This window comes from Gordionus sp. m RMFG-2023, chromosome 4, assembly GCF_954871325.1.
Source record: "Gordionus sp. m RMFG-2023 chromosome 4, tfGorSpeb1-WG-v2, whole genome shotgun sequence".
In the NCBI taxonomy this organism is placed as follows: domain Eukaryota; kingdom Metazoa; phylum Nematomorpha; class Gordioida; order Chordodea; family Parachordodidae; genus Gordionus; species Gordionus sp. m RMFG-2023.
The window spans coordinates 8,061,865-8,081,806 of NC_088778.1; the positions used below are offsets into that span (position 1 = coordinate 8,061,865).

The window sequence follows — 19,942 nt, forward strand, 5'->3', positions numbered from 1 at the left end:
TTACTCCTTGTTAAATTTATTTATTATTATCATATAGAATAGATATTGGTAATAATAAAATATCTATTCCTATACTTCTTTTTTTTCTCGTAAAAATTGGTTCACACAGCAACTACGAATAATTTTTTTCAAGACAGCTTAAGTTTTAAAGCTTTGCCAACATATTAATAGTTCTTATAAACCTTCAAATTTTATTTATATAAATATGGGACCTCCTTTGATTATAAAACTTTCATTTTTTTGGCCATCTAGTCTATTTCTTTCAAAATAATAAAATCATTAATCCAAACAAATTTTTATAATAGAATTCTAAGCAAGCAGTTCTCTAATATATCAAACAATTCCATTTTTTAAAAATATATCAAATAATTATTAAGTTTTTTTAATATTTAAGGAAGTATTTCAAACAATTTTATAAAATATCCAACAATTATTCCAAGTAGTTTTATTTAAAAATAATATATTAGACAATTATTGCAAAGAATACTTTAAATATAAGATCTTAGCTATTTTATAGTGTAAAGTAAAGTAAAGCTATATTTGATGGAAAAATTTTTTAAACAAATTTGAAGTATAATTCTGTAATAAGAATGATTAAGATTAATTCATATATATGGAATTTCTTAATATAATGTTAAGATCATTTCACATATACAATTTTAAATATATTGATCTAGATTATTTTACTTATTCAATTTCTTAAATATATGTTGTAACGTTAATAAATGATAAGTTTGGCTTTATTATGTATAGTTTTATTTGTGAAATATTTTTTTCATAAATATTTAGATTTAAATACATTATTACGAAAAGTGATTCTATTATCAATATTTTTTTTATAAAACTTTATATTGATATGTTTTTTAAAAACTCTTTCAAAGTTATGCTTAAGTAAATTATAAAATTTAACCGGGAACATCTAGATATTCTGTTCTTAAAAGAAACAAAGGAAAATATAAATAATATTATCAGTATAGGTATATTTGGGTCAGTAGCGTACGCAGGAATTTGGTGTGTGGGGGAGGAGGGGGGATAATTAAAATTTTTTAAAATAAAATTATTGTTATTTAAAAATATCAAGCATAAATTAATTAGGACTAATAACTAATTCTAATATACAAATTTAAATTAATATGAATTATAAAAAATTAAATATATAAACCGATATATAAAAATAAATTTGATTTAAAAAATATGAAACGAATATAACCGGCGGCATATAAATACTTTAATTAAATCTGAATTATAAAATATTAAGTGGATATAACCAGGATATGATGACTATAAAATAAATAATCCATAATAGAAATTTAAATTTTTTTGAGCTTTTAAAATTTATATATAAAGTATAAAAAATCTAAATGTTGGAAATATGAATAATTATATTTTTTATGTAAAAGAAAAATATATAAGACATTAAAAAATGATAGCACAAAAAATATTATAGAAACATTATATTTTTATAATGTAAAATCCAATCTTCGTTGTACGTTTTTAATCTTCTTAAAGAAGAAAATGTTCTCTCATTAGTTGCAGTACTAATGGGAAGAGTTGCTAATATATGTAATAATTTCAATATATTGCGAAAATAATCTAAAAGATGTTTGAAATGCTGTAAAGCATCATAGCATTTTTTGGAACTATATCAACCATAGTTAATCTTTTAGATCATAGTTGGCATTCAGCTAATAAAGCATCATGAGATACATTAATGTCTTCATGATAAAAATCTTCCAAATATTTTATTTTTTTTCTATCATTATCTGAAAAAGGTTCAAAGGGCTTTTGCGGAAGTAATATCTGCAGATTGATAAGTGTTTCTTGATAAATTAAAAACCTTTCATTTACTTGGGTTATAAATGTATCCAAAAGAGGTATAAAGACATATAATATTCTTCTATTGACCCTATATTAATATTTAGACGATAAGTTTGCCTTACTGTAAGTCGAGGGAGACAAATATTGAACTCGTATAGCTCTGCTTTTGATTCAACATTAACATATAAAATATGAAATTCCTCATCAGCATTAGCTCTAATTTCTTTGAGTTCTAATAAAATTGTCTCTGCTATTCTCATCATCTCAATCAAATCAATATCAGGTTTTTGAAAAGTATTACATAAAATAGTTGTATAATTAAATAATTTATTAATACATTCTAATGCGAAAAAAATATTTGGTATAAGTATTGAATCCAGTAACTTGCTTGCTTCTTAAGAAATATCTTTTTCAGACATTGTGATATTTCTATAAGAGCATTAATAATCGGCTCTTCTAACTCGATAAAAGCTGTTACTGCTTGATGTCGAAGACTCCATCTTGTTGGAGCTTTTTCAATTTTTTTCTCCTTGTTAGGCAAGGAGTTTCAGATATAATTCTGTTCAAAATATTTTGACGCTTGGGGTATCTAAACATCTCATAGATGCTAGATATTTTACCTGATATAAATATAAAAAATTTAATATAATAATTAAAAACCTAAGCAATTTGATATCAATGGTAAAGAACATGAATCCGATATTGTAAGTTGAGTGAATGGGCAGTACAGTGGACATATATAGCTGTTGGGCATTTTTTTTTAATAAATGCCTGAAGCCCATTGAATTGTCCACTCATTGCACGTGCTCCATCATACCCTTGCCCACGTATCATATTTATATTTAGCTATATTTTTTAAAATAATTATATTATAAGATTAATTATTACTTTTAATTTTTTAAGATTCACAAATATTACATCAGCTAAAGCAGACCCAGTCATGCTTGAAACAGGAATAAATTGGAGAAACATTTCCTTGATAATGTTTTTATGAGTATCTACATATCGCGCACACAACGACATCTGCTCAATACCAGCAATGTCCGTGGTCTCATCTGCCAAAATTGAGATGCATGGGGCAGAATTGATTTCAACAATCAATTTTTCTAAAATGATATTGTTGCAAATATCAATTATCTCATTTTATATCCTAGGGCTGAGATAAGTAGCATTTTTATTGGTACTAATGAGGCTCTCCATTAATACAGGATCTCCTAATGCTTTAAATTTTAAAAGTCCACGGAAATTACCTTCGTTATCATTATTATTAAAATTTAAGCTTCCTGAATCCTTGTGGCCACGAAGTGCTAGGCCTTGCAATCCACAATATAAAATAGCCTCAATAGTTAGTTTTATCTTGCCTCTATTTTCTTTTGCAATTTTAACCCTATTTTTATCAATTATTGATGAAATGGGAATCATATCCCCCTTTTGAATTGATTCTTTTGAGGAAATCATCAGTTCACAGCTTTTGTTTATTAAATTATCATACTATACTTTTTTGCTTTTTGGCATGATTTTCACCTTCAGCGTTTTTAAAAAAAAGTCTAATATCCATGACTAGAAATTTGAAAATTATAATACCGGGAAATTTAAAAATAATAGATAAATATTACGCCACAAGGAAAACTTGAAAATGAAATTAATTGACAAAGTAAATTAGTAAATGAAAAAGGTAATAATATAAAAATTTAAAAAGAAATAGATATGAATAATTATAATAAAATATAAAAAATAATATTTTTGAAAAATATGTCCGGCATCTGCATTTTGGCTTGGGGGAGGGGGGGATTTGTCCCCCTGCCTCCCCCCCCGCTGCGTACGCCAATGATTTGGGTGAAAAAATCTTCAAATCATTTGAAGATTTTTTTTAAACCCTGATATCAATAAATCCATTTTTGGGGTTTTTCTCTAATAATTTATTTTCTAATATGAATTCCAATCATTGTTGTAAGTTTCACGCGAGAAATATTTATATAAAGAACTGTGTTACATTAGAATTAGTGATGCAAGGATAGAGTGAGTACCCGGTAATTTGCCCAGGATGATGATTTTTTTTTTTGGGATTCCCCATTTAGTTTTTATAAGTATATTATAATTTCTTTCTATTTTTCAATAATTTTATTGAGCATATTTTTGTAAGATTCTGTTAAATATTATCTTGAAGAGTTTTAAAGATTTAATTTCTGACAAAATAAATTTATTAAAAGATGTAAAATAACCATGCAATTAGTTTTGTAAAAATTTTAGGTTAAGGTTGCCAGGAGTTAACAAAAATAATTATAACTTTAAGGATTACATCACATCTATAAAGATTGAACTATTTTAGGGTGGAATGATATTAAGATGGAACTGTTTGAAACTATCATTGAGATTAACAATAAAAATTGAGAAGGTATGAGACAAACTCATAGTAATAAGACTAAATAATCCTAGTTAAAAGTAAAACATGATGTAGTTCTCGAAAAACTGCTAAATCTACAAAATACTTTGAATAGAAATAGAAGGAGAATAGAAGAGAAATAGATCTAATAGTGGTAGCTAAGATGGAAGTCAACAAGTAAAGGGAGGAATTTGAAAGAAAAAAGAAATTTTTGAATTAGAGTTTCGCAACAAAATAGATTATATATTAAATAAGTATACATAAGATATGATATTAAAAGATAGGTGTTATTTTTGTCCAATCAATTTAATAATGCTAAAAAAATTTAAAAGAAGCATTAGCGTTTAAGTTGGGTTTAAATGCATAGAATATTTAATAGGGCGTGAATTCCTGTTGTAACAAATTATCATAATCCATAAGTATACTTGTTTACAATTGATATAACGACTTAATGTTATTACCAAGACTTCAGATATGGTAAGAATGGTATAAAGTTTTGTCTCTTAAATCTGATTTAGAGCGGGTAAACATTAATTAGAAACAAGGAAATTGCCTCCAAGATTGATCAGTTAGATCAATTTGTCAAGGAAGAATATATGAACCATATTGTAATACGAGTGAGAGTTTATAAGAGTGCAAAGTCTATTTATTACAAGAGAATTTATGAATAATAGTACTTAGAGAATGAAGAAATAATTCGAATTAAATCCTGTTTGAGGAGAAATGAGGAATTAAAAAAGCTAATAATGGGCATAAATAAATATTAAAAAAATAAAATAAGCATATTAGAAGATTGTTTATTTGCGAGTATTTCAATTAGTGATTACCAATTAATTGATAAAATGGGTTTTAACATCAGTGCTCACAAGCAGAGTTGTTAAATTATCTAGATATAAAAAATGTGGTATCTGTATCTAGATAGATTTTGAATTTAAGTATCTCTATCTGTATCTAGATATTATTTTAGACATATCTGTATCTGTTTTTAGATACGCTATTTTTTATTATAAATAAAATATTTGAATGCAAAATTTATTTTATATAATTTAAATATGTATATTAAAAAATATTATTAAAACTTATATATAAAAATAATATTATGTGTGAGTTTATCAACAAACCAGACAAATTTTGATATTACAATGCAACTCAAGGAATCTGCCATTTTTATTTTCGATGGAATTGATTAATTTTATTTTATTATACTAATTTTAAAAATTTATTTTAGATTAATATTAATAGTGATGTAGAGGAAGAGGAAGAAGTAATAATCAATGAAGCATCAACAAGTTCAGACATTTTTTTATGGCCAATTTATAGAGAATATTTTAAAACAATATCTCAAAATTAAGAAAACAGATCTCTGATAGTAAAATGTTTTCCATATCTATATCTACAAAAGAATACGAAAATTTCAGTTACAACTTTTGACATTGTAAAACATTTAAGGTTATAGATACTAAATAAATGTTTACAACTGCAATTTAAATTTTAAGAGAAAAAATCATACACTGTTAATGAAAAAAACAATTAATACAAAGAATAGTTGATGAATTATCAAGGTCTTCAACTGATTGCAAACAATTAACCTATGAAAGAAACAAATAATTTAATATCCGATTTTTTTCAGTAGTTAATAATAATTTCAATTTTGATAACAATCCATTCAAGCACCCTGGTAGAAAAACTTTTTAGTTTAGTTAAAAATGTCTTTACAGATAAACGAGGATGCCTTAATGACCAAAATTTTGAAAATATTTTATTACTGAAATCTAATTATTTATATCATTTAATCATATATTTTCATATATTATATTAAAATCTAAAAATCATTATTTACTTATATTTTGATAAATGTGATATCTAATCAATAAGTTTTTAGCTCATTTCATATATTTTCACAATAGAATCCTAATTTAGGTTTATGCAAAGCTTATATAAGAGCATTAAAAAATGTATTATCTAGATACATTTTAAAAATGGTATCTGTATCAAGATAACCATGAATCTGTATCTGGATCTAGATAAGTTTTTAGACGATGTATCTGTATCTCAATTTTTCACAAGGTTTCTTTAATATAAAAAAAAAAAATTTGGCAAAATATTTTATTGGATTTAATTTCATAATATCATTTTAAATGATAGTAAATGAAAAATAATTTGAAAGTTGTTTTTTGCTAAACACCTTAGAAAATGATTTATTTTGACAGCAAAACAGGTAATATTTTTTATATTTTTACTGACCATTTTAAATTTAATTAATGTTTAATTGCTTTAAATTATTGATGTTAATATTTCATTCATGAGAAAAAGTATTTTGTCAAATGAGGGAGGGCGGGGGGGGGGCGAGATTTATTTCAAACTCACTTTTTATTCCATTAAGGCGCGTACTCAGAGAGGGTGGGGCAGGAAGACAAATCTCCCCAAAGGCAAAAAATTCGGATGCCAGATAAAATATTTTTCAAAAATATCCATTTTATGACTATTAATTTATATTTTTATAAAAATCATTCCTACCTCTTATCCCGTTACTAATTTACATTTATTTATCACTTACACAGCAGAAATAAATACACTACTAATTGATTCTATGAATTAATATCGATTTCATATTTTTCTTGGCGTCTTATTTTATCATTTTGAAATTTCCCAACCAAATCATTTGAAACTTTTTCCCTGAAAAACTAAAGCAAGATCTTTCAAAAAATCCCTTGAAAACTGACTCTTGACTAAATTTATCCCAAGCCTGGATTAACCGGAGTCAACTCAGGTTTGGAATCTCGCCACACTTGCTATTTAAAAAAAGGATATAAAAAAATATATTAATCATTGTAAATTACTAAGAGGCTAATAATTAATCTTTTGATGTCTCAAACCATAACCTTAGCAAATAATTACAATGCCCAAATTTTTGTAATCCGGGAAGGAGTGTTATGACTTACACCATTGAGATTGGGGGGGGGGGTATGTAGTTAGGAAGTTTTTGTAGTAATTCGAATAAAATAATTGAAGTGAGGGAGGAAGGTAGTTGATTTGGTGCTAATTATGATTTGTTGATAGGGGGAAGCAGGCGTGTAACCAACGGGGAAAAAAATCCCCCCTCCCATCGCAAGCCTGTTTTCATAAATATCCTTTTACTAATAAAAAATCTCCCCCCCCCCTATCGCACTCTCCCCCATAAATTTATACAATGTACATTAAAAAAAGAATTTGAAAGAAAAATTTAGTAAAGGTTAATAAATTTTTAACTAATGACCTTAATTCAAAATTTAAAGAATACCATTTTTATTAACTCAAAATTATTTTATTAAAATCTAACAAAGCCAAAGGTGTAGAGTAGACCTAAAGACCCATGGCGGACACCCCCACCTCCCTTCCTAGAAAAATCTTGGATACGCCTGTGAGGGGAAGGGTAAGTACTAGGGGGATACCATTTTCTAAGGGGGTAAGATCGGTATTGGCTTATAGAGGGTGTTGAAGTTCTTAAATGCAATTATGATTAATTATATAGCAAAAGATTTAAAACAAAACAATATTAAAAGTAGGAATACCATGAAATACATAGCATTTTATTTCAATAGGAAAGATTCCATTTTAATAGTAAAAAAAACTTGTAAAAACAATTTAAGAAACATTTTGATTAATATATAATATAATTTGTCATGTTATCTCCTTTTAATCGCAAAAGGAAATTAATGTAATTTGAAATACTAATGTATATTTTATATACAATATGAAATACACTATCATTTCTTTACCGCACCAATTTTTTTTCATTGGCAGAACTTTGCCATGAAAAAACCATGGTGCGACAAGAGAAGAGCAGATATAAGTGACATAGGTTCATTTATTGAAATTATCTTTGCTGAATGAATAAATAAAATATTTAATTGGGTTAAAAATTTCTTTCATTCTTTTGCCATCTATATATCTCTTCTTCTTTATCATGCATATTGTCCCACAGTTGTGGGGTTTGTTTTGATAAGTTTCTTCCATCTTGATCGAGTAAGGGCCATGTCCGGATTTATCTTCTGACCTTTCCACGTAACACGAGGTCGTCCTCTTCCTCTCTTTTCCGGCACCTCCATGTCCAATACTTTTCGATTTACATAATTAGTCTCCCTTCTTAGTATATGACCATATCACCTTAAATTTTCGTTTATCAAGTCCACCATAGGTTGAATACCCATTTTTGCTCTGAGACAGTCATTCGTCATATGGTCGAGTTTAGTATACCCCAAGCTCCACCGTATCATTCTCATCTCCGTGGCTTGTAATAACTTTTCTTCCGTAGTGTTTAATGCCCATGTTTCACTTCCATAGAGTAACACCGGTCTTACGATGGATTTTTATCTATTTTTACAAATCAAATCGATTATCATCTTGAATTTTCAGAATGATATAATAAGTGAATAAATTGAATTACCAAATCCTACTCATTTTTTAACAAATTAAACGATCAATAATTGATGTATTTTATTTCGATTTATTATTTCTTTATTCTGGAAAAGAATAATCAATTAATATATATATTTTTTATAGCCAAATATTTTTTGTTTTCTTTTCTTCCTTTCTTAAATTTTTTTTCTATGATTTGAATTAACTAATGGCACTTTTGGCTAATACTATTTTTTTTTAGGCATAATACTTTTATATTGATAAATTAAACGTTGTTTTATTACTTAAAAATTGATAAAAACCTCCTCCTCCTTAATTTTATTCTTCTATAAAATCATATTTAAAATTTCTTCTTTTTTTTTTAAAAAAAACTTACGCGAAAATATCCTTAAAAAATTTAAGAATACGCTATTATTATAAGCATATTTCATTTTTTAAATATAATTTCCACATTTAAATTTTTTTTACTATGCGCTATAATTCGTATGAAATCATAAAATAAAGGTTATCTTTTCTGTTTCCAAGTGTAGAGGCGCGCCTAGTGTTAGTATTATTTTACTTAACAATCGTTAAACCTTAGTGCATGAGAGTAAAAAAATAACCTATTAAACCTCTATTTATTGAATTATTGCTATATTGCACTGGTGTCGTCTTTAAATTTATATAAAATGGAGGCCGTGCCTACCCTTTGAATCAATTGGTGATATGCATTAACTCTAACATATGGCTGTACAATGTCACAACTTAGCCTAAACCATAGAGAACTCTCAGTTGTTCGTCTGATAAGAGATTACCAAGGTTATGACTAGAGAGTGATTCTAACCATTCACGACGACCAAGGCTGGCTGATTGAAGGGGATGAATGCAATAAAATAAATATTTTAAAAAACTACAGGAATATCGAAAATATCTGATCAGAATTTTGGAAATGAGGTTTGAGGGCGAAGCCTTAAAAAATAATCCCACCCCCTCCTAAATTTTAGATATGCCACTTTCGGGATGAAAAATTTGAAAAATTATAATTTAGCACATTTCCTTGTTTTAGTAGCTGTAGCTAATAGCGCGGAAATATAGATTAGATAAGGAGTATAATATTAATATAATTTAGATGGTGAAGAATATATAAAATAAACAAAATCAGGAAAACAACAACAATGATAGTGATTGTATTAAACGCGATATTATAAATAAATAAATAAGCGGGGGGGGGGGGGGGGTAGGGTTTTGGTCCAAAAGTATAAAGCTAATTTACAATTTTTAATAAAGAAAAGATTCCTTGTCTCATTTGCTAGGATTTAACTATACACATAATATGGAGCTATGATTATGTATTTTTCAAAAAAAAATTAGGCGTGTATATGTCTTTCCCAAAATAGTTTTTCCGTATGGGGCCATATGGAGAATGAAAAGACAAAAAAAAGGGAATTGTGCATTTGCCTACTTGCTCAAATTAAGCAAGTTTTCCGAAAATCCTAGGACTTCATGTTCATAAACAGGTATAATGAAAATGGAAGATATCGAATTACTTTAGCGTCTTAGCTTTAGTTTTCAAGACTTGTTATATTCATTATAATTATATATTTTGTAATTCAATCGTTTTTAAAAATATATTTTCATTTTTTTTCTGATTGTATTTTATAATACACATCAAATATTTTATTTTAAATTATTTTTACATTTCATTTTTTTATTTTAAATTTCTTCTTTTATTCAATAATAATTTATATAAATTCTTTTTTTTATATAATTCATTTATTTTTTTTAAACTAAAAATATATAATATTATTATTTTATTTTATTCATAATTTGTTCCATCTATCTTGGCTAAATATAATTTCAAATTTCCTATAAAAATTTCTAAAAAAAAAATATAAGAATATATTCGCTATTCGTTAGAAAGAAAAAAACAAAATTAATATCGCTTTCTCTATTTATATAGTATTAAAGGATTCTTCGACCTGTATTCAGGTAGTAGTTTTTTTAAATTATTGATTTATTCTATTTTAATTTACATTCTAAAAATTAATAAAAAGTGCCTTTAATCCCCTTCCTCTATTAGCATACCCGAGTAGGTAATAGGGGGGGGGGGGAGTTGCCAGTTTTCGTAAATATATTTTAAGCCAAAATAAAATGAAGTACGCCCCCCCCCCCATTCCCTACTTCTCTCTCTTTCTTTTCCTAAAAAGAATGAGTACAATACGTCATTATAAACAATATTTTTTTTAAAAAAAATAGGTAATCTGGCTAAAGGCCTTACGGAATCGAATATACTTAATTTATTCGGAATTTTAACCAATAAGAATATTATATTTTTACTATTCGTTACGAATGTCCGAATAAATTCGTTATTCGATTCGCATTCATTTTCGAATAAACCTGGGCGGAGAAGTTATTGCTTTGTATTTCTTTTATTTAAAAAAAAATAAATCCCAAATCATTTTTTTGTTTTGGATATTTATAGAATAATCGATAATGGAAAACTATTATCGTTAAGTTTTAGTTTCGAACTTTTTTGTTTTGTTTTGTTTTGTTTTACTTTAAAATAAAATGTGATTCTCTTTTGGAAGTGATTTTGCTTCTATTATTTTTTTTTATTTGTTCATTTGATAAGTTTCTTATTGAATATTCTACAAAATTATAATGATAAATTATATAAAAGGTGAATTCCACATAAATCAACATTAAATACGACCCCCAGAATTCAAATTTTGTATATTGGCACACTATAACTACGAGAGAAAAAAAAATGAAATTTTACTTCCTAACTTCGCTTACTAACTAAGATGTGGGGGATTTAAAGAGCGGAAAAATGGTATTTTTTTTTACAAAGCACTTGATTTATTTCCAAATATATCAAGAAAAGATTTAAGTTAAAGTAATAATTTAAATTTTACGATAAACTTAAGAAATACAAATAATCCCTACAAAAAAAACGAATTGAATCGAATAATACTACTATTCCTAATTATGCTATTCGTAATCGTATGATACGAATAATTCTTTATTCGTATTCATACGTATAATAAAATCATTATCCGGTCCATCATTATCCGGTTCGTCGAATTTTGATTCGATTCGAAAATTTTTCTAAAGCTTTAAAAAATAAATTATATTTTGCAAAAAAAAATTATAAACATATGTGTATGTTTTAAAATGACACTTTTATAGATTCTACTTACTAATTGTCATTAGCATTCAAAATTTACAGAAAATAACAGAAGAAATAAAACCCAATGATTTCATAACGTTATCCTAATAATTGGCAAAAAACACCCGATTTTTAGAATCAGAATTGATTATAAAAATATCGAAATTCTTTTCTATACGTTATTTCTTCGATCTAATATTCTCAAATTTTATTATAATTTTCTAAAAATGCACAGCACAATGATCTAATTTAAAAAAATTATAATACAGAAAAGATATGATTTACTAGATCCGAATTTAAACAATAACCAGTTTTTCAAGCATAAGGTCTTTCTAATGGTTTCTTCCTTCAAAAGCATTCTATTATTCATTGCCATATTTTTCTCTACTGAGAATTACCTCTCACATGAAGCCGAAGATCCATAAATAGACAATATATCAGTTGCTATTTTGAAAACAGGGGAAAATGATCTAAATGCATTCTCGACCAATCTAATGGGTTCTTACTAGAAATTATAATATATTCATTAAGATATGTTTCATTTCAATCTCACATATTGATGAAATGATATTTTATTTGAATATTTTATCCATGTTTGACTGGACTATTGTTTAATTAGATGATGTATTAATATTATATTTAACATTGCATTTGGGCCATATTTTAATTTTTTAGGGGCCGAGCCTAAAAAATATTTTTTATAAAATATCCGGGCCAGGCCCTATATTTTAAAGCCGAATATTTTAAATCGCCATTATTACCTATAAAAATTAAAAATAAATATATTTTATTAGAAATCCAGGCTGGGGCTGTGCAAATGGTGTCATCTTGAGGTCTTTGATATATATATACTTTTAAAATTTATGTAAAATTCTCTGAAACTATTGACTTAGGATGCGAAATTCATTATTTTACCTCTTTAAAATATTGCACCGACCGAGGTGTAGTCAGAGCTTTGAACCTGAGAGTTTTGATTCAATGCCGTAAAAGGAGATCCTATTTTACCAAAATTTTAAAATTAAACTTTGGTTCATTAATTTTGACAAATTTTCGAGGGTTTTAGTTCCGATCCCAGACTCTGTTAAAGCCCTTTAAAAAACAACATTTCGGGTTCGAATTTAATAAAAAAAATCCTGAATCCGGTTCGGGTTAAGAGTTCGCAGTCCAGAGTTTATAAAATTTAGTTAAAAAGCAAAACACCAGTTTTCTTTAAAAAATTTATTTTATTATATATAGTATCCACCATAAAATAAATTTATCATCATAATTGGAATAACTTAATTTAATCCACGTCATATTTAATATATTATTGATTTAAGAATTTCTTCAATTTTTTTAATGTTGGATTGTAATTGTTTTTATTTAATTAAATTTAAAATGATACATTTTAAAAAATCATGGCATTGCTTAAAAATCTTAGCTTAGTGTTGTTAAACGGATCGATTCGAGCCGATCATTAAAAGTGGCTAACTCAATATTTTAGCCGGAACAGTAAAAATATAGCATAAGACTCGAGATTTTGACAAAAAAATGTTCAAGCCTTTGTGTCATCTGTGAACAAGAGAAAATATTGAGTTTGCCCTTTTTAAAAATCGGTTCAAATAGAGCCGTTTAACAACACTATTAGCTATACCAATTTACTTTTATGATATTTAAATTTATAACCAGACTAAATTTGCAAGTGATAATAGAATATTGTTTTATTTTAATATATAATTTTTGTAACTATTCTAGGAACATTTATTTGATATTAAATTTATATACTTTATAGGACATTTGGCCATTTATATAATATTTGTTGTTTATATGCTATATAATATTTTAATTTGTTTAATTTGGATTCCCTACAATTTTTGAATAATGGGGAAGAAAAAGACTATACTTGTATTTATTTAAATTTAAAAAATGATAGATACATTAATCATTTTTTTTATCTCAAAAATTTCTATTTATAGTATTTAAAAAAAAATAAAGAGGGAAGACACGGGGAGTGTTGGGGGAAGGTCTTTATTTGTTTAAGATGATATTTCCGAAAACGGATAAATTAGCGGAGGAGCTCATTGGTTACATCCCGATTAATTACTTATAATAATTCTAAAATTATTTAATTTGTTATTATGGGAGATCTGGGCACATCGGACAAGATTTTGTAAAAAAGAGTCTTGATATGAAGCTGGCTAACTTCCTACCTATTTATGGGGAGTAGGAGCAGTTTGCATCCAATTTTTTTTAAGGAGGAGCGCGTGAATATTGAGAGTAATGAAGAATCAATTAGTTGAAAAGAATGTATTTTGCGAAAATTTAGGATATACACTATAATGCTCATCCCTTAATTGCTATAGTAATTTTATAATATTTATACTGGGAGGATATCTAATCTAAATAATAAATGATCGAATATAAATATAAGTATATTTATAATTAAAACCCTTACTTTAATTTAGTACAATTTAATGTCTGAGATGATTTTTATTTGTATTATAACTTAATTCAGGTTCTTTTCTTTGTATAAGTTCAAACCGTTTTGGAATTACTTAATGGTCCTAGATGCCTTTGTCTGTTGTGCCTGCCACTACCTTGACAAAATTATGAAACTATAAAATAACCAAAAGTTATTCTTATAATAAAAAACTCAAAAATAATGAAAAATCCCTACTTCAATCTTAAAATAAAGTCATATTTTGTTTATTATTAAATATTATCATCCTATTAAGTAGACCGCTCCCACTTTTCCCCAATTCTCTCACAATCTAATTTCTATCAATAAAACTCAAAAGTTGGATGGAGATTAAATTCAGCTAGACAAGTAGATATTCTCAAGACCCTAACCAAATTACTAAACATACAATAAACATACACCTAGATGACATCTTCTGATGATGATGATAAGTTTGAAATAAGGCGCATAAAGGTGGAGGAGGTAAATGCGATGCCGGAATGGATTTACAAGGAAGTCGGTTGGACTGCCAATGATTCCAAATTCCTCAAACTGTGTTATGATCTAGATCCTCAAGGCTGGTTTGTGGCTGTCACCCCTAGAGAAGGCATTATTGGTATATATAGTATATATCCTATATAGTGTAAAAAACAAGTCTAACTAGGAGTAAGTTATTTAATTTCAGTGATTTTCTTTCTTTTACGAAAATTAAAACGAATTTGATATTACTCCGGCTAATTCAAGCGATTCCTTTTGGATGCTTTAGCAGCCCTATCTCATCAGTTTAGGTTCGCTGAGGTCGCGTTTAATACCAGATTCGTTTTTAGGACGAGAGAAAAATGGGCTGACCGTATGATGGACCCTGATCTTAAGGTTGACACAGTCATAACTATATTAATTTTAAAAAAAAATTCTATTAATTTTTAAGCTTCAATTTTTTTAAGATAATGGATGAATGATCTAAAGTTTTTATAAGATATAACCAAAATTAATTTCACTACTTTTTTTTAACTTTAATTAAAAGAAATTACTTATCTACAAAAATATGATAATTAAAAAGAAGTAAAATATAAATTTTTTGTAATCCCCGAGGGAATTATATATTTTTTTTCAAAATTAATAAAATTTTTAAGTACATAATAAAAAAAATTAAGCAAAATATCTGCCAATTATTTAACAACGGTCCCTTTTAAAAAAAAATATATAAATAAATTAAACATATCATAATATTATATTTTATATTTAAAATAAATTGGCTATAAAATGACAAAAAAACATTTTATTTTTTGACCTTGTCCTTAATGAATATGAAAAAATATATAAAATTAAATAAATTTAACTTTATCGATATATAAATTAAAGGTCTTACATAGTTAATTTAAATCTTTCTTTATTCCTTTCTTTCCTTTCTTTCTTTCTTTCTTTCTTTCTTTCTTTCTTTCTTTCTTTCTTTCTTTCTTTCTTTCTTTCTTTCTTTCTTTCTTTCTTTCTTTCTTTCTTTCTTTCTTTATTCCTTTCTTTCCTTTCTTTCTTTCTTTCTTTCTTTCTTTCTTTCTTTCTTTCTTTCTTTCTTTCTTTCTTTCTTTCTTTCTTTCTTTCTTTCTTTCTTTCTTTCTTTCTTTCTTTCTTTCTTTCTTTCTTTCTTTCTTTCTTTCTTTCTTTCTTTCTTTCTTTCTTTCTTTCTTTCTTTCTTTCTTTCTTTCTTTCTTTCTTTCTTTCTTTCTTTCTTTCTTTCTTTCTTTCTTTCTTTCTTTCTTTCTTTCTTTCTTTCTTTCTTTCTTTTCTTTATAATTCAAATGTGATTAAACATGGAATGAATATTTAGAATTAATTTTTTTGCTAACTTGGAGGAAGGAGAAATTTTTTTACAATAATATTGTTAGATCAGTGAGGACTTATGTATATTAGAAAAGGTTAGCCTATTAATAAACCTTTGTTAAGTTTTGCTTTCAGAGTTTGCTCTCATAACTCAATCGATAGGGTGTTATGTCTAGGATAACGAGAATATCGTTGTAAAAACAAAATCAGAGCCATGTGTGGCATAAAATACAGCCAATTCATAAATGTTTAAAAAGAAATGAATTGCCTGAAAAATTTATAAATTTTTTAAATAAATATCCAAAATAGCTTTATAACAATAATTATTGCTGTTTCCTTTCCTCTTCATCACTATATATATATTTAAAAACATACATTCAAGGAAACGTATTGAGTGTCAACTTAAGCGATCAATATTCCTTCGCTGGTTTGTACATAGTCTCCAAGAACCATAGGTCCAAAGGAATAGGCAAGAAACTATGGAACACCATGTTAGGCCATGTGGCTCATAGATGTTTAGGTATCAATTCCGTCAAAGGAAGAGTTTTCTCCAACCTTAAAATGGGAATGACATCACCTTTATTCAAAAGTATGTAATATAAATCTAACAATATCTCCTCTTTCAGATCCATACCTTCACTTTAAGCTTATTGTATGCTTTATTTTAATGGGTTTATTAATTGTTCAAATATTTTTTGCATTGCTTTTTAACAAAGTTTAAAATTTAAACTAGAGCCCCTCTCTAAAATGTTTATGACCCGGAATTAGAACCACCATTTTTAAATGTCAGATCCGGAGCCAGAACCATTTTTTATTCCAGGTCGTAAAACTCTGGTTGGAACATTGCATATATAAATAAGTATAAATTAACCTGTAATCGAATAAAATGGCGGAACAAAACAAAAATGAATTATGTTATTCTTCACCGTTAAAGTTTCCACATTCAACGGTTCCTTAAAACGCAACGATCCTATGCTTCATAAGTTCTTTAAAAGCCCGGGTAACGATAAACTCATCGACGATCTCACCCTTCTACCTGCAATAAATGGAACGACATGTAATCTTAATCAGTGCAATTCTAAAGGTTATAGACACGATCGTGAATGCAATATAATTGACTCCAAAAAGCCTCAGAGTTATCGAACGATACAAACGGACCTCGATAATAATTACCTGATAGACGATGAGATAGATATAAAGGAAACCACGAGAGCTGGTGGTATTGACAGTACCCAACCGACTCCCCTGGATGATAAACGATTTTTAAAAGATTCCTTCTACAATAGCCTGAATACTAGGAGTGGAGATTTAGCTAGATATAACCATGAAGTGAAATTACCAAGTAAAGCTGGTAATATAAATGTGGTATTTATGGATGGTGTAGATATCAATTTAGCAAATTTACGCGATTACGACACGGCCATTCACGGAGGTCTATCCAGGGAAAAATTATTAAAGACTTTTATACAGTTATCTGCAGAGGTTTGAGTTATAAAGAAAAATTTACTTAGTTGTATTTTGTGATTATAAATAAAATTTGTTTGCTATACCATTTCTATTACTTTTTTTAAAAAAAAATAATTTATTAAGAATGAAATGACATATAAAGTAAGATGTATAGTAGCTATCAAACGCTGCTCCGAAATGGAGATATGTGGATATGGAATTATACGACCTAGAGGAATTTCTTCTACCACTCTAAATAACGAGACCTTTACTTCCCTTAGCACTAAGAATTCAACACATATATCTTCGGAACATTACATGATAATAGGTCCGCTCTACGCTGATTGTCCAGAAATCGCTCGTACATTACTAAAGGCTCTATTAGATTCCATCCCTGCTGAGTGGGAAATTAATGTCGAGTTAACTATTCCTTTGAAGGTGGAACCTGGAGCCATGGATTTGAACAATCTTGACCCAAATTTTTTATACATGGCTGCTAAAAAAGAATTGGGACTTATCAAAGAAGAAGACTGTTACAGAATGTACCAGAATAACATTCTGGAAACACTAAATGGGTTACAAGAAAATGTCAAGGAAGACAAACAGATTGGAAGTAATATTGAGGAAAATCATGTTGACGAAAAACAAAACTGCATTCCTATTCCTCATATTCTAACGGAAAAAATTTATTCTTTCGTGAGTTCAGATATGTTTCTAGATTAAACTAAATTATATATATCTCTAATATTAAAAAATAAAAGTTTTAATGATAAAAAAACGATCTATATTCAATATGGAAAACATTTATAATATATTGTACATCATTATAGCTGTTCTGCTTAATATAAAATATTAAATTTGTGATAAAATATTTACTACATTATACACTTTTTAATGGCAATTTAGAATTATTTTTTTGTACCAAGTAATATTTATTTTTAAATTAGCTCAATATTTATAAATATTGACCCTGAGTATTTCAAATATTATTATTGTAATTTATTTTTAATAGCCATTTTACTTTCTTTTTTTTAGAAAACCTCACGAAAAAGCAACAACGATTTTTTATTCTGTATCGATATTTATTTTATGATATTTTAAATTTATAAATTTGTAACTATAGAAATTTTTTTAAACATTCTATCTTAACACCTTTAGTCATATTAAATAAAAATTTGGTGGTTCAGTTTTAAAAATTTATAGTATATTTATTGTTATAAATTATTTACAAAAAACGACATTTTATTTATATATTATGTTATATTTATTATATATTTTTGTAATAAATTTTATCTTTTACTTTAAAAAAAATTTCAAATATTTATCTTTTCTTAATTTTACACCGAAAAATATTAATATATCAATGGTTTTGTCAGCCATAGCACTTTAGACCCCACCCCTTTATGAAGCTAAGCTATTCTAAAGTTTAATTATATGGATACTGACATCAAAAAATATTAATGTTTTTATTAATTATTTTTTGTTTTTCATAAAAAAAATTTTTACTGACTAAGAGGATACCTCAGGTACCATTATATTTAATTGCGCAACTGAGTCGTATACTTCCACCTTGGTAAAAACAAGGTTTCTAGGTTTAAATTTTCTTTATGCTTTTTTTTAAAACTTATAAGAAGGCATCAGATTCTTCCCCTATCTTTTCTTATATTCTATGTTATATGTTTCATTGGATTCTAAATTATCCTGTTATTCTACTATTATAAAAGATAGAAGATAAAATCATCTTTATATTTTTGACAAAATGGCAAATCTATTATATTTATTAACATAATCAAATTTTTAATCTTATCAATTGAACATTACTTTTATTTTAAGTTTTATTAAATTCTAGATCATCCTGATATTTTATGAAATATAAGAGATACTAGCATAAAAAAATATTTAAATAAACCTTGTATCATCAAATTCTATCATTTTAGGATCTTCATTATATAAGTTCTATTTACATGATAATTTAACTTCTAATAATAAAAGAAAAACTTATTATTCAAAGGCTAAAAGTGGGGCTATTATCTGACTATTAACGAATCGCTTTATAAAATAAGTGTCTGGTAAAAAAAAATAGCACAAAGTTAAAAAATAATTAATAAAATATATATTAATTTATGAGAATTATTGTAGAAAATAAGAGCTTAAATAATTAAAAAAAACTCAAATATATAAAATTTAGACTAATTACACAAAAATATTCTTAAAATTTTTTATATAAACCTGTAAGGTGTATGGTTACGAAAAGAAATATACAATCCCCTTTTTGATTGAGTTAATTCTATGATTTCGAATTTGATGTTAAATTCTTATGTATATATTTAGCAGGTAATCCATTTATTTATATTTTGGTGTATCACTTCCAATATAAGTTTAATTCATCTTAAAGAAGGAAATATCATTTATTTTGTGCAAGTGCTAATGGAAATCATGGTCAAAATATGTATAAGGACTGCTTAATGAATCAAGAACCTCTCATTTATTTTGC

At 26.6% G+C, this 19,942-nt stretch overlaps 1 protein-coding gene across 8 annotated transcripts; it reads left to right on the top strand.

Moving 5' to 3' along the window:
• The first annotated feature begins 10,402 nt into the window (after window positions 1-10,402).
• Window positions 10,403-18,667, top strand: LOC135928971 (uncharacterized). Of its 8 annotated transcripts, XM_065465431.1 has the most exons (7): window positions 10,403-10,567; window positions 11,259-11,411; window positions 12,542-12,580; window positions 14,611-14,800; window positions 16,385-16,591; window positions 16,937-17,484; window positions 17,593-18,667. In XM_065465431.1, exons 2-7 carry the CDS (start codon window positions 11,409-11,411, stop codon window positions 18,169-18,171), a joined length of 1,566 nt encoding a protein of 521 aa, XP_065321503.1. In that variant the 5' UTR covers window positions 10,403-10,567; window positions 11,259-11,408; the 3' UTR covers window positions 18,172-18,667. The 8 variants fall into 8 exon arrangements, with proteins under 8 accessions (XP_065321503.1, XP_065321506.1, XP_065321508.1 ...); XM_065465434.1 differs by lacking the exon at window positions 11,259-11,411 and having other exon boundaries at window positions 10,404-10,567; window positions 14,465-14,800; window positions 17,593-18,666; XM_065465436.1 differs by lacking the exon at window positions 11,259-11,411 and having other exon boundaries at window positions 10,404-10,567; window positions 14,525-14,800; window positions 17,593-18,666.
• Window positions 18,668-19,942: the final 1,275 nt, after the last annotated feature.